The following is a 14,428-nucleotide window of genomic DNA, read 5'->3' as shown; positions in this document are numbered from 1 at the left end:
TTGTGTGTTTACCATTGGTTAACCGACACCTTGACTGGAAAGGCTCGAGTTAAGACTAGAGCTGCAAGTGAAATGCTAGTACGAAGGAGACTAGCAATAATTAAGCGTCTAGTTGACGAATACAGCTTGCAGGTAGACATTACGTTAGTCTCGTCGATGCAGAATTTGGCTGATAGCTTGACTCGAGTACCAAAGAGGTGGATCGATGCAATGAGGCAGGGATCCGATCTTCAACAACAAACATGCGCGACTGTAACGGATCAATTAACACCTGACCAGATCCGTATGATACACCAGCAGATTGGACATCCTGGAATTCAGAGGACTGCATATTTTGTCCGAAGAGTATGCCCTGCAACTACAAAAGCATCAGTGAAAGCAGCCATACGTTCGTGTGAAGAGTGTCAGAGAATTGATCCGGCACCATCCCAATGGCAAAAAGGGAAGCTCGAGGTGGAGGGCAACTGGCAGCGAGTAGGGATGGACATAACACATTATGGGGGCAAACATTTTTTGACCATGACGGATTGTGGCCCGACGAGTTTCACAATATGGCGCCTGTTGACACGACAGGATGCAGCCAGCATTATACAACAGTTGAGAGCCGTCTTTTTTTAACGTGGTGCCCCGATTGAAATTCTGACTGATAATGCCGCCACATTTCGATGTCAAGAATTTCAGAAATTCGTGCACGAATGGGGGATTAAAATGCATTATCGGTGTGCATATTATCCCGAGGGTAATGGTATAGCAGAACGGTGTCACCGCACCATCAAAAGAATTGCAGCCAGGACGCAGTGCTCTATTCCAGAAGCTGTGTACTGGTATAATATAACACCCAAGGACAATGCAACACCAGCAACTGCACCAGCCAATGGGATTTACCAATATGAACAGCGTGTGAAAGGAGTTGATGCCATACCATCAGTGGTGAGTGTTGTCAATACACCATATCAGGTGGGAGACCTTGTTTGGATAAAACCCCCAAATGCTGGGTGCACTACGAAATTTTTCCGGGGAAAAATAGATGAAATCATAAGTCCTCAGACCATGTTGATTGGTGGCATACCACGTCACGTAAAAGATATCCGCCCTTGTTATACCTCTTCTGATTCTGAGGACGATGAGGAGGATCACACACCGTTCAGAGATGATCCTGATCACTTACTGCCCCTTCAGGTGAGCATAGAAACACCACCAACAGAACCAGATGAGGGAATGATGGGACATACTGATGACAATAGTGAGGAGAGCGATGGACACAAGGAAGTAATGCCTCATCGAAATACTCGACATAGACGAATACTGCCCCCCCCGTGATTGCGAAACCCAGCGAGAAGGGATGATGGAGCATACCGAGGAGATGACGCCTCCGATTCTTCGGAGAAGTACCCGACAAAGACGGATACTGACCCCCTGCCCTGATTGTGAGACACCGCCTATGGAACCACGAGACGGGATAATGGAACAGACTGGTAGTAATGATGGTGGTAATGAAGAAAACAGCAATGAGGAAGTGCTTCTTCGAAGGAGTACCCGCCAACGACGATTGCCCGCATGTCCTGTTTGTGATCATGAGATCAGGGGGGAGTGTGGAGAAATGCGTGACTTACCTGGATAGACCACGTGCGGGTCGGTCACCAAAAATAAATAAAAAGAAAGAAAAGAAATGGTCAAGACTCTTATTTATAGAGTAGTGATCACGTGAGTTAGAAGAATATGCAAATAGAGGTGAACGATTTTGCGATATAAAAAGCCTGTGTTGTTAAGAGGAGGGGCAGACTGTTGGCAGAAGTCAGTGCTGTCAGACGTGCTTTAGAGTTTTGTTATTATATGCTGTGTTCGATTGTTGGGAGAGAGAAAAGAGAAGAGGAGGAACCAAGAAGACATTCTGCAGATACTTGACTTTGTGTTGGTTTTAAATAAATCGGTTGGTTAAGGGAGACTACTTGATGGGTTGTTCTAAGGGGGATAATCGTTACCGATATTTCTTCTCAGTTAGATGTATAACGTTGCCTTACTTTTTGTGTATTTATTTATTTGCTTATTTATTTTATTTTAGTGATATTATTCTCATACTGGGGGTATTTTATTTAATTCGTTATGTAGTGCATATATACTCATTTATGGATTCTTGTATCTTTGATTCAATTATATAGTAACTATAATTATTTATTTATATATGCAATGTGTTATGACGAAGTGGTTAGAAGTTATTTCGAGAGTTTTAGTATTTTTATCTTTATTTTTTTATAATGTATTTATTTATTTGAGTTAACTTTGATTTCTGTTTTTGGTGTATTATGTCTTATTGTTATTTGCGATTAATATTGTTAGGTTTCTTTGGAGAAATCAATTGGGTTATATTGGGGCATATACACTTATAAATTTGCATGAGTCATATACATGTAGCCGTGTAGCCCACATGCTCGCACCATCTAATTCATATATCTTAGGCTTGCTATTTAATTGTTAAACATTGTTATTATTATTAATGTGTAGTAATCCTGAATAGAGATTGCTTATTTATTATTTTGTATGTTTATTTATTTTGGTTTATTTTAATTTAATTTTGGATTTATTTATTTACTTTTTTATTTTGTTTGTTTATTTATTTTTTAATTGTATTATACAATGGTGGGATGGTGTGCATTAATTTAAGAATAAAAAGCCTAATTAATGTCGGCGATTAATCTTGGGATGTAATTTGGCAATCCGGATTGATTCTTTGATACGAAGGTTGCCAACATTGCGTTTGGTGGCTAAAATATCTACTCTGATGGATTTGTTAGTGTTGCCGCATGTGTGAAGGTGTTTGCAAACAGAAGAGGCTTGTGTTTCTATGCGTTCTTTTACTCTAATGTGCAGGTATCTCACTGAGCTACCGACGTATGATTGGTCACATTTGGTGCACTGTATGCGATATACTGTGTATGTACGGTCGCACATGTTAGTGGTGTTCATCGGGCAGTTAGTTAGGGTGCAGGGTACGTTGCTTAGGTGGGTTTTGCGTTTTGACAAATGTTGTCGTAGTGATGGCCCAGTGTGTATAAGTTGTATGTTTAGACCCTCTCTGTGTATAGCTTTGCGGATGGTTGTTGTGATCTTATCGTTTAAATGAGGCAGCTTTAGAAAGCAGGTGTTAGAGGAAGAATGTTGCGTGCATCTTCTAGATTTATTGAGGTTTTCAATGGTTGGTTTTGGGTATCCATTGGTTTCTAGAACTTGGTTGAATTTATTTGTGCAGGTATTTTTATCCACTTCGTTCCTGCATTTGTTGCGGATGTGCGCTATTTCATTCCTCGCATAGCTTATTTTAGCTTTACGGGGGAGGGCAGATTTATAGTGTACGAAGAGATCTCTACAGGCGGGTTTCTTCTAGAATTTGGTGGATATATTACCGTCTTCGGAGATCTTGAGGCTGAAGTCTAAAAGTGCCAGGGATCCAGAGCTGTCGAGGTGGTCGATGGTGAACTCAATGTGTGGGTTGGTGTTGTTAAACATGTTAAAAATTGAGTTTGCGTCCTCCCGGAAAGGTGTTAGGAGTAGGATATCATCAACATATCGCGTGAAGAAGGTGTAGGAGTAGCAAGACTTGAGGGCGCTGCGTTCGAGTTTGTCCATGAATGCGATAGCGAGTAGTCCTGACAGGCTGGACCCCATAGGCAATCCTGTGATTTGTTTATATGTGCTTTGTTTGTATGTGAAGTAAGTGTTATCTATTATTATTTCTAGGAGGTCACGTATATCAGTTCCAGTGAGGCCAAAGCAATAGAGGTTACAGGACGAAATGCAGTCGGCAATTATGTCAAATGCCGGGTATGCAGGGACAGATGTGTAGAGGGCGACGAAGTCTAGGCTGAAGGCGTATCTGTTGTGCTTGAGTTGTTCTGGTGAAAGTGAACGTAACCTAGAGATGACTTCATTAGCTGCTGACGTGTCCCAGGAAGGTTGGAAGAAGTGGTTTTAAGAGGTGGGAAAGAAGTCAGGAAATTTTGTAGAGTGGCCCTTCTTTGCTGGATACTATGGGTCTTATTTTGGTGGTGGGGCCTGTTTTATGGGTCTTAATGAGGTGGTAGAATATCATCCTAACATTTTTTTTTACAATTTAAAAGAAGCTTTAAACAAACTGCTAATAATTTTTACAAATGTTTTAGAGAATACAAAAATAATGTAAATGCGAGACAATGTTCCTATGTAGTGATGTTTGTGAAGCAGTAGATATACCCATGTTTAAGAAATCTAGAGAAAAATCAAATAATAGTCACATTATCCTATAATTTTCGATATGTATTCATCCCTATATATATATAAAATGAACAAGTTTTTCCCCTCTGATTGTTTATTATTATGTATTATTACTTTTATACACAGTTTTTGATTAAAATTAATATTACTTATTCTCAGATATTAATTTTTCATTATTTTAATCGAACATTATTTTTATATTACTTGATAGTAATCAGTATTTACAATTTATTTTCTAAAAAAATAAAAAAGAAGCTGAAATAAAAACAAAATATGGCAATTTATACATTATTTTACAAGACAGTAAAAAATGACTTCCGATAATTCCTCGTTTTGTGAATAATGCTTAATGTCATCTAGCTTTTTCTTTTTAGGGCTGCAATGGGATCCGTTGTTACTGCAGTCATACTATTTATTAGTTTTGCTGTTTTCTTGTTGGCCCTGTTGATTTATTGGTAAGTAAATATCTTTTAAACCTTTAATGATTTTATAGCTGTTTTTCTTTTTGTCCTCACTTAAAAACCTGACGTTAAAAAAAAAGAACACTTTTTTTCCGTCGTTTAGTTAATTAGACATAAACACATCATCAAGTTCAATTCACAATTTCTGAAAACACAAGTTCTTTTATTTTCTCATAAGAGCACGTTACATATCTGTTTCGTTAGCTACATTCAACAAATAGTAAAATATGTTGTTACTGTATTTTTAAATGTAGAAAACCTTTTAGACAATTCTATGGAGAAACTAAACATATTCAAACGCAATATTTACATGTCACCAACAGACAAATGCATACCTTGGATGTCCAGGGTTTATTCCTGTTGGTAGTCAGGTCCCCCTTTTTTAGTTATTTATTTCCCCTTCAGCTCTACTTTCGTATGAATAATTATTCCTTTTATTTTTTTATTTAATATAGTTTACCTCCTTAGATTTATTTTCTCCATATATCAATTATTATATACTAGCCGGGCACCCCCTCCCCTGCATACAAATTCAAATACGGCTGTTATTTTTGTTGTTGGTCAAATATTAAATTACTAAGGTCTGTATTGCCAAAATAGTTGAATCGGTTGTTTTATTTTTTTAATACGTGTAATAATATTATGTATCTCCAACGCTCGCCACAGGTTTAAACCACCCTTTTGTGTAACACTATGTAAGTGTAATTTAATATTATCAACCTAACATTCTTTTACAATTTAAAAGAAGCTTTAAACAAACTGCTAATAATTTTTACAAATGTTTTAGAGAATACAAAAATAATGTAAATGCGAGACAATTTTCCTATGTAGTGATGTTTGTGAAGCAGTAGATATACCCATGTTTAAGAAATCTAGAGAAAAATCAAATAATAGTCACATTATCCTATAATTTTCGATATGTATTCATCCCTATATATATATAAAATGAACACGTTTTTCCCCTCTGATTTTGACCTTTATAAGATTAAAAATCAAGACATTTCATGCAAATGTAATATGCACAAACTGCAACACAATATCTGAGGTGTGGTATAGGCCTATTACGTCTCCACTTCCTCGATAATCGTAGATTCCTTTATTTTTATGCTGAGATTTCACTGCCAAAATCGGATAAAATCAATGGAAATAGTAAAATCTTTTCGCTCTAATAAATTTCCCCTTCCCCACCACCACTTACACCGTTGTCGTATCGTTCACAAGGGAGAATTACGAATGAATACCGGTTTGGGTTTTCTTTACTTCGTAATTGCTTAAAAAAAACTAGAGTTAAATTTCAACGTTCCTTTTCGTTCCATGCTTTCAACTGGGCGAAATGCACGATGTACTTAACCGAATCGAAGGATTGTTTATACCAGTTTTTTTTTCGCTTTTCGCTGTGTTTTTTTTTTAAATTTTGTCTTTCCGAACACGTTCATTTTTTCCCTGATTTTTGCTTTTTATTTTTCCGATTTATTTTTTAAAGAAGTTTTACGTTTGTTCGCTGTTTTTTTTTTCTTTTTTTTTCTTTTGGTTTTGGTGATTTTTAAAAAAAAGTTTAACATCGTGTTTTTTTAATATTTAAACAGGGTTATTACTTCAATTATTCTTTACTTTACCCCCCCCCCCTTACACACACCTCCGAACAACCGGCCAACGCTGGGTACCCCCACTAATTATTAATAAAGATTTTAGTTCTCAGATGCATATGATCGCAGAGGTTATCGCGCTCTGCCATCACATGCATCCTCTACATTGGTTATGCAATTTTGGTACCGCGCTATTTGGAAATATCTTTTGCAGGTTAAATTCATGTTTCACGCTCTCCTCCTGAAGGTTAAAATGGCTTTGTAAATAAAAAAAAAAACAATACTATTTCAGCACGGTACCAAAAATGTATATGTACCAATAAAGTGTACTTTGTATTGTTCAACGCTTTTAATATAAAAAGAAAAACATGTACTCATTGTTAAACTTCAGTACTTCTGCAGTTTAAAGTCGTTTTTTTGCGATACTCGGTGGACCAAGAAGAAAAAAGTAAAGGAATGGTTTAAAAAGGAAAAATAAAAGAAACGCAGAGTATTATTGTGCCAACGTATAATAAAAATACCCAATCCCCCCATGTTAAGAACGGCTTTCGGAATAAACACTCCAAACCGCGAAATCCGGTCTTAACACAGGAAGTTTTTGGTGTTTTTTCGAAAGCTGTTCTTAACATGGGGAGGTTCTAAGAAAATATTTTGTATACACGAACAAAACCAAAAAAACGCACAAACGTGATTAAATTATACTTATGTAAATTTAGTGAAACATTTTAATGAAAAAAAAACAAATAAAAATAAAAAACAAAGGAAACGTAATGATATTTTAGTGAAAGCGAATTACTATATCGTTATATCTCTTACAAAACTAAAATCTAATTATGAATTCTTTTTACGAGTGTCTTTCACTGTAACTGAAGTAAATAGTTTATGAAATGTAAATAATTAAATAACGGAAGGTATTTGTAAAGGAAAACATTTATTGTCTTCTAAAGTATAAATATATAATAACGCAGTAATTCATTTTTGGCACGTCAACATACCAAGAAGTGTTACATATATGAATTGCTATGCTCGTCTTGGTAGTATAAACGGAAAGTTATTTCGTTTAATATGAATACGATATAGTTTATTGTTTATAATACAGATTTGTTTATTTACAATTTACACTTCAACAGTAACAGCGGTGGAGTTTAGTGGAAGAGGGTGGGTCGCAGAACTTTGTGTCAACCTGTATTTTCGCTTTGTGTCCATCTCCCCTGTTTTCGCTCTTTTATTTATATCACTTTGACCCGGTGACCTTTTTCTCACCACGTGTTTTATTGTTTTGCAACTCTCTAGGTCATGTTTATTGTACTTTGTGCTGGTTTTGGTCTAACCCATTTAATATCGGGTAGCTTTCTAGGCTGATTGACGTAATATTAACACACTCCCAGGTATCATGGATATAGGTCGCTTTAAATCCCGGGATTTCCCATTGTGTTCTTTGATCGCCTGGACACAGCTTCGTAACACTATTATAGGTCACCTTTCCTGGGATTGATTATTGTGTTCTTTAATTGCCCAGACACCCATTCATACTAAAAATACCCCACGCGGTAAATTTCAATGCGTCATAAAACAATTTTCTAAAATTAAAAGCAAAAGTGTTTTCATGTAGGTGGTCATGAAGTATCGTCAGTGATTTATGTTTTGTTAGTTTAATATTTTTGAAAATAAATAGTAAAAGTTCATAGTTTCTAAGCGGAAAACTTTCGTCAAAAATAAATAAAACGTAAGACTATTGTGTACGTTCCAACAATGGCGGCGTGTTTTATAGCCGAATGCTAAAAATGTAGAATGAAAATTTTTCATCCAATCACCTCCGCCGGATATGTCGAAAGGAGAAAACATTATTTGTCTCGGATTTAAGGAGTAATAATATGCGTATGTGTTGGGAATCTAAATTCAGTTAAGGACGGTTACCACCCAGGAAAATGAGCAAAATCTATAAAAGAACGCGGTGTAGAAGGGTGAAATTTTAGCTACTTTCTCTGTAGTTCAGTACGATGATGGTCATCGCGTTTCTCGAACTTAATGTAATTTTTTAATATAACGAAATGAATGAAATTGTGGTCTTTAGCTAGATAACGTAATGGTTAATGATGTAAACATATTATTTTTTTATGTGCCATCTGGTGTTGTCAACCTAAAGTAGTTTCGTTCAGAGGGGGTAAATTGCGTCTCTTTTATTATATAACTAGCGAGGGGTACCCGGCGTTACCCGGGTGTTTAGAGGTGTGTGTGCTCGGTCGGTGGAGTGGGGGATTAATCAAAACATAAGAATAAGCGAAGTAAATATTTTAAATATCAAATAAAAATTAAATATTATATAAAGAAAGTTAAAACATAAAAACATCGAAAAAACACACAAAAAACTAACGTAAGGCAAACAAACGATGTTAAATGTAAAAATCGGAAAAACAAAAACAAAAAGAAAACAGAAAAACGAACGTTAAAACTTCTTTAAAAAATCTGAAAAATAAAACTCCGCTAAAAAACACGTGAAAAAGGCTTAAATTACCCTGTTTCAATATTAAAATTTAAAAATCGAAAAAGCGGGAGGGGGTACCCGGCGTTGCCCGGGTATTTTTCGGTGTGTGTGATCGACGGGGGTTGGGGTTATTAATGCAAACCTAAGAATAAGTGAAGTGAAAAAACAGAAAAAGGTGAAAAACACGTGAAAAATGGCTTAAATAAGCTTGCTTCAATATTAAAATTTAAAAAATCGAAAAAAAGACATCTTATACCACGATTCGAACCCAACTAACTAACTGAGCTAAGACGACGTCGCCGAAATTGCGTCAGTTTTTCAAATCTTTAAACTAAATCAGGTAACGACGTCATTAGCGCATGCATAGAACCGAACTCGTCATGAGAGGACGGTTTTTGCTGCCCCCTGTAGAAAACTGCTTATTTCAGGGTGAAATAATTAACGTTTTTGGCCAATTTTTCGATATTTGTCGGGCGAAGGTTGGAAGTTAAAAATAGTACCGATCTGGCAAAAATCCGTGACCTGTGTGGAAAGTGTTTGCGAGACATACAAACACACATACATATACAAACACACATTTTCGCTTTTATATATATACTAGCGGAAGGTACCCGGCGTTTCCCGGGTGTTTGGAGGTAAATAAAAACTCCGGGGGGAAGGGTTGAAATAAAAAAAAGTTTTAGTAGGTGAGTATGGGGACCGAACCCGAACCCTTGAGGCGAAGTTGGAAATTAAAGTGTGAAAAAAGCGTGCGACGTTAACCGTTAGCCTACCGCGAGATACTACCGGAAACGCGTTTGAATTTATTTAATTACTTAGATTTGGCAGGTGCACGTTTTAATGACTTAATGAGGTCAACTTTGACTGCGGGATAGTATTTCATTTAATGTGGGAACGCTTTCTTTATTTTTATTTTCCCAAGATTTTGGTTCTGGGGTACAAGCTTCCCTTGTCCAAATTGAATAGCAATTGTTTAATATAAGGAAAATATTTCCAGATTGATCAAATCTGATTGCTTTCGGACATTTCCGGCGACAGCCGGAAAATACAGCCAGAATTAGTGTCGCTTTTATTATAGGAAAAAGCCCAATCCACATGCGGCGAGCGACAAATGTTGAATATTTATCTTCCCGAAGTCGAGCAAATTAAATAGACAGGCGAGCTCCGTTGTTAACTTGGAGATATTATGATTTATATGTGATATAAAAAGTTTAAAGAAGTTGTGAACCGACCGACCGCTTCTCTGAAAAAAGCCTTTCTTGGGCATACACAAAAAGCGAACATACATACACACATTTTCGCTTTTATATATATAGACTAGCGGGGGTACTCGGCGTTGCCCGGGTGTTTGGAGGTGTGTGTGTGATGTTAAATAAAAAAGAAACTGGGGGGGGGGTAAAAGTTGGTAGGATCGAACCCGAAGCCCTGAAGCGAAGTTTGAAAATAGAATCAGCCAGCCAGAATGAGTTATTGAAAGATGTTTGAATTTATTTAAGTAAGAACCAAATTGACAGGTGCGCACACGGAAGTCGTCGAGCGTGACGATGACGACGTAGCAAATAAGGTCAATGACAACGTTTACTTGTTATAAGGGAAGTCAAAATAGAAAACATAAAAACGAACGTTAGAATTTAAACGGGGGGGGGGTAATCAAAGCATCGAAGAAAATCACAAAACAACTAACGGAAGGCAAACAAACGATGTTAAATGTAAAAATCGAAAAAAAACAAAACAGAAAAACGAACACGTTAAAAATGGCTTAAATAAGCCTGTTTCGATATTAAAATTTAAAAAATCGGTGTGTACCCGGGTGTTTTGGGGTGTGTGGTCGGAGGTGGATAAGCTAAGTGAAAAAAAACAAAGAAAAAGGAACGTTACGTTAAAAATGGCTTAAATAACACTTTTTCAATATTTAAATTTAAAAAATCGAAAAAAGAAGACATCTCACACCACGATTCGAACCCAAAACGTTTAGATAACGAACCAACGCACTAACCAACTGAGCTAACGCGACGTACATGAAATTTAGTTTTTCAACTATTTAAAGTAAATCAGGTCATGACGTCATCTGACGCATGCGTAGAACCGGTCGTTGTAACGAGAGGACCGTTTTTGTTGACCCAACCTGTAGAAAATTGTCGATTTTGGGGTGAAAAAATTAACGTTTTTGGCCAATTTTTCGAGCGAAGGATGGAGCTTTATCTGATACCGAGTTTGTGAATTTTCGTCGTGTCTGTCGAAAGTTTTTAGCGGACACACAAACAGAATACAAACATACGAACATACATACACACATTTTCGCTTTTATATTTATAGATAGACTAGCGGGGGTACCCGGTGTTGCCCGAGTTTGGAGGTGTGTGTGCTCGGGCAAGGGTGGGGGTGTTAATCAAAACATAAGAATAAGCAAAGTAAAAAAAATAAATAAAAAAGAAAACAGAAAAACGAACGTTAAAACTTCTTTTAAAAATCTGAAAAATAAAGCGGGGCTACCAGACATTGCCCGGGTGTTTAGGGGTGTGTGTGCTCGGGCGGTGGGGGATAATCCAAACATAAGAATAAGCGAAGTAAATATTTTTAAATCTATAAATATAAAAACGAAAATTTGTGTATGTATGTGTGTTTGTTTTTTTGTTTGTATGTATGTGTGTTTATGTCTGCTGAAAACTTTCAATAGACAGAACAAAAATTCACAAATGTGGTCTCATATGAAAGCCCCACTCTTCGCTAGACAAATATCAAAAATCTGGCCAAAAACGTTAATTTTTTCACCGTGAAATCAGCACTTTTCTACAGGGAGCAGCAAAAAACCATCCTCTCGTGACGATGTCGCTTCTACGCATGCGTCATACGACGTCGTAACCTGATTTAGTTTAAAGATTTAAACAATGACCTAATTTAGTGTACGTCGTCTTAGGTCAGTTGGTTAGAGCGCTGGGTCCTTATCTAAGCGTTTTAGGTTCGAATCGTGATGTGGGATCTCTTTTTTTTATTTTAATATTGAAGCAAGGTTATTTAAGCCATTTTCACTTTACGTTCGTTTTTCTGTTGTTTTTTTACTTCGCTTATTCTTAGGTTTTCATTAACACCCCCCACCTCCGACCGACCACACACACCCAAAAACACTCGGGCAACGCCGGGTACCCACCGATTTTTTTAAATTTTAATATTGAAACAGGCTTATTAAAGCCATTTTTCACTTATTTGTCTGTCAATACTGAAACAGCCGTACTTTCGTATTTATAATAACTCTATTTTCATGTTATTTAATTTGCCACCTCAAGTGTATTTTATCCATTTATTCCTTATTGTATATTATTATCAATTTAAAATTTTCCTGTTTATTTGTATATACGTTAGGACACCCAAGGGAGATGAGTATAATTAACTTTGCCTATATATCCTTTACTTAATTATTTCCCTTCACTCATTTCTCATATATTAACTTTTGCTGGCTAATGTTTGGATTGTTTTTCCTTTTGCTTTATGTATTTTTATTTTTTATCTTTTATTTTTACCATTGCATTTCTATAGTGTCTAGCTAAAATATTTCCTTTTTATATTATCTATTTTTTATGTATCTTGATTTCTAGTTATCTAATTGTTATACTTATATGGCGTTTCAAGGAAATATTGATTTAAGAAATTCATTGTTATCAATGCTTTACTGTGTCTAGTTCACCATCATTCCTTTAACTGTTACTAAAATTCTTTAATATAATCTAATGTTTTAGGTATTTCTTATTTGTTTTCGTTATCTTCGTATCAGGATTTTTTTTTTTTTTAATTCAGAGTAAATGTATATTTTTACTGTTAAAATGAAGTTTACAATAGTTCAGTGGTTAACGACACGGACTGACAAACCGAGTGTCCCAAGTTCGAATTCTATTTATTTCACTAAAATGACTTTCATTTATGATGTTGGCAACTTTCACGTGGTCTTTTCTGTAAGTACCCAATACATTTCAAGAACTAATTCTGACTAGAAAAATATCTGAGAAACCAATGCTAACAATAGAATCTTCGAATTCATATGATGCCATGAAGATTCCTGTAAGAATTATCTTGCAGGTTAAAATTATCTATATACTAGCAGCCCCCCCGGCGTTGTCCGGTCATAAAATACGCATAAATATGATATTTTAATTCATATAAAAACTGAGACATGTGGATACAATTATTATTTTTTCTACACAAGTAAGTAAAAAAATACTCGAGCTGAGATTGAAACGAAAACCTTAATACAGTGAGTAAAGTACGATAACAATTAGGCCAGCCTGACATACCGGTTTTTCAATGTTGACCCGTTAGCAACACTTTTTCCAAACAAAAACAAATTAAAAAGTGTTCCACATGTCTGAATACTCTATATACCAAATGTAAGTCTGTAGATCAAAACTTCGTTCAGTATATAGGTTAGGAAAGATCGTCATGCATATTCTCACTTTTATAGATATATAGATTAATACCTTAGGACCTTTAACATACGTAGGTGTGTTACGGTTTTTAGATTATGACTTATTCGATCATGAGATCCTATTTATTAAAAAGGAGGACAGAAGGCAATAACATAATGCAAACATTAAATTAGTATATAGATACGCTAATTTAATTTTCGTAATATGTTATCATCTTTCATCCTCTTTTTTAATAAATAGGATCTCCCGATCTCAGAAGACTCAATGAAAAAAAAAAAAAAGATGGTGTTGTTGTTGAGTTGCGTGTGAAACTGAAATATACCTTCTTCGTTTTCCAGCTAGGATCAAAGGTTAATATCTGTTTTGTATAATGATATCGTTGGATTTCTGCTCGCATCGGGCGTCTATACAATGGAAATATGTCACAGACATCTATAAGAATATTGGAGATGAACTGTAACAACCAGATATATTCTGACACTACATTAACCAGATTACTTAGGTTAATACTGTTACAGTTTTAACAAAAGGGTTACAATAATATCTAGGGGAGTCTCCATTTAGGTTGAACTTCAACTAAATGCATAGCAGCAATATATTACACATGGAAGATGCCGCTGTGGAATTTCCACAGGTCCCGCTAGCATAATGCAGACGGAAGTCACATAACGATTGCATGCCGTGCACTGTCTTGTATCATGATTTACTTTTTTTTTTAAGGTCAAGACCCAGAGGCAAGGGAAATGTCAAGGTCAAGGTGAAAACAGGACACCATGCCTACCCTTTGAACATCACCAACTTGCATTTTGTTCTCTATAACCAGGAAAATCAACCCAGCCGGGAATTCCGTTTTTTCCGTTTTTTCCAGCGCAACACCGTCGAGAGCTTAGAAGTGAAACTACCTTCCGACTTCGGCCGGGTAGTCAAGATCAAGATATGGCATGGTTTCTTCGAGCACTGGCCCAGTTGGTACATAAACACCATCAGAGTTATAAATGATCAACAAACATTTGATAGCATTTTCCCAGTCTTCCGATGGATTCAATCAATGGCGTACTGCTGTAAAAATTCTTATAAAATAACTGAATTTGACACTCTACTGCCACAATTCGATCCCCATCCCGAACAACGTCAAAAGGAAATCGAAAGAAAACGAACAATGTATACATTAAAATACGAGTACGAAAATATACCAATGGTGAGTTCATATATTTAATGTTATTTTAATAT

The 14,428-nt window shown here is 36.0% G+C and overlaps 1 protein-coding gene across 2 annotated transcripts in view; it reads left to right on the top strand.

The window, feature by feature from the left end:
- Nucleotides 1-14,428, top strand: part of LOC145277600 (arachidonate 12-lipoxygenase, 12R-type-like) — a 162,243-nt gene that overhangs the window by 29,512 nt on the left and 118,303 nt on the right. Inside the window, exons 2-3 of one of the 2 annotated variants that reach the window (XM_080129117.1) lie at nt 4,623-4,703; nt 13,919-14,396. In XM_080129117.1, the coding sequence (XP_079985243.1) occupies nt 4,630-4,703; nt 13,919-14,396 (552 nt within the window). In that variant the 5' untranslated portion in view covers nt 4,623-4,629. Of the gene's footprint in view, nt 1-4,608; nt 4,704-13,918; nt 14,397-14,428 lie in introns of both variants that reach the window. The other variant, XM_080129118.1, reaches the window with a different exon arrangement.

Source organism: Euprymna scolopes, chromosome 6 (genome assembly GCF_053919585.1).
Source record: "Euprymna scolopes isolate OS-2025 chromosome 6, ASM5391958v1, whole genome shotgun sequence".
In the NCBI taxonomy this organism is placed as follows: Eukaryota; Metazoa; Mollusca; class Cephalopoda; order Sepiida; family Sepiolidae; genus Euprymna; species Euprymna scolopes.
Note: the sequence above shows the minus strand (reverse complement) of the source record. Positions and strands in the feature narration are given on the sequence as shown.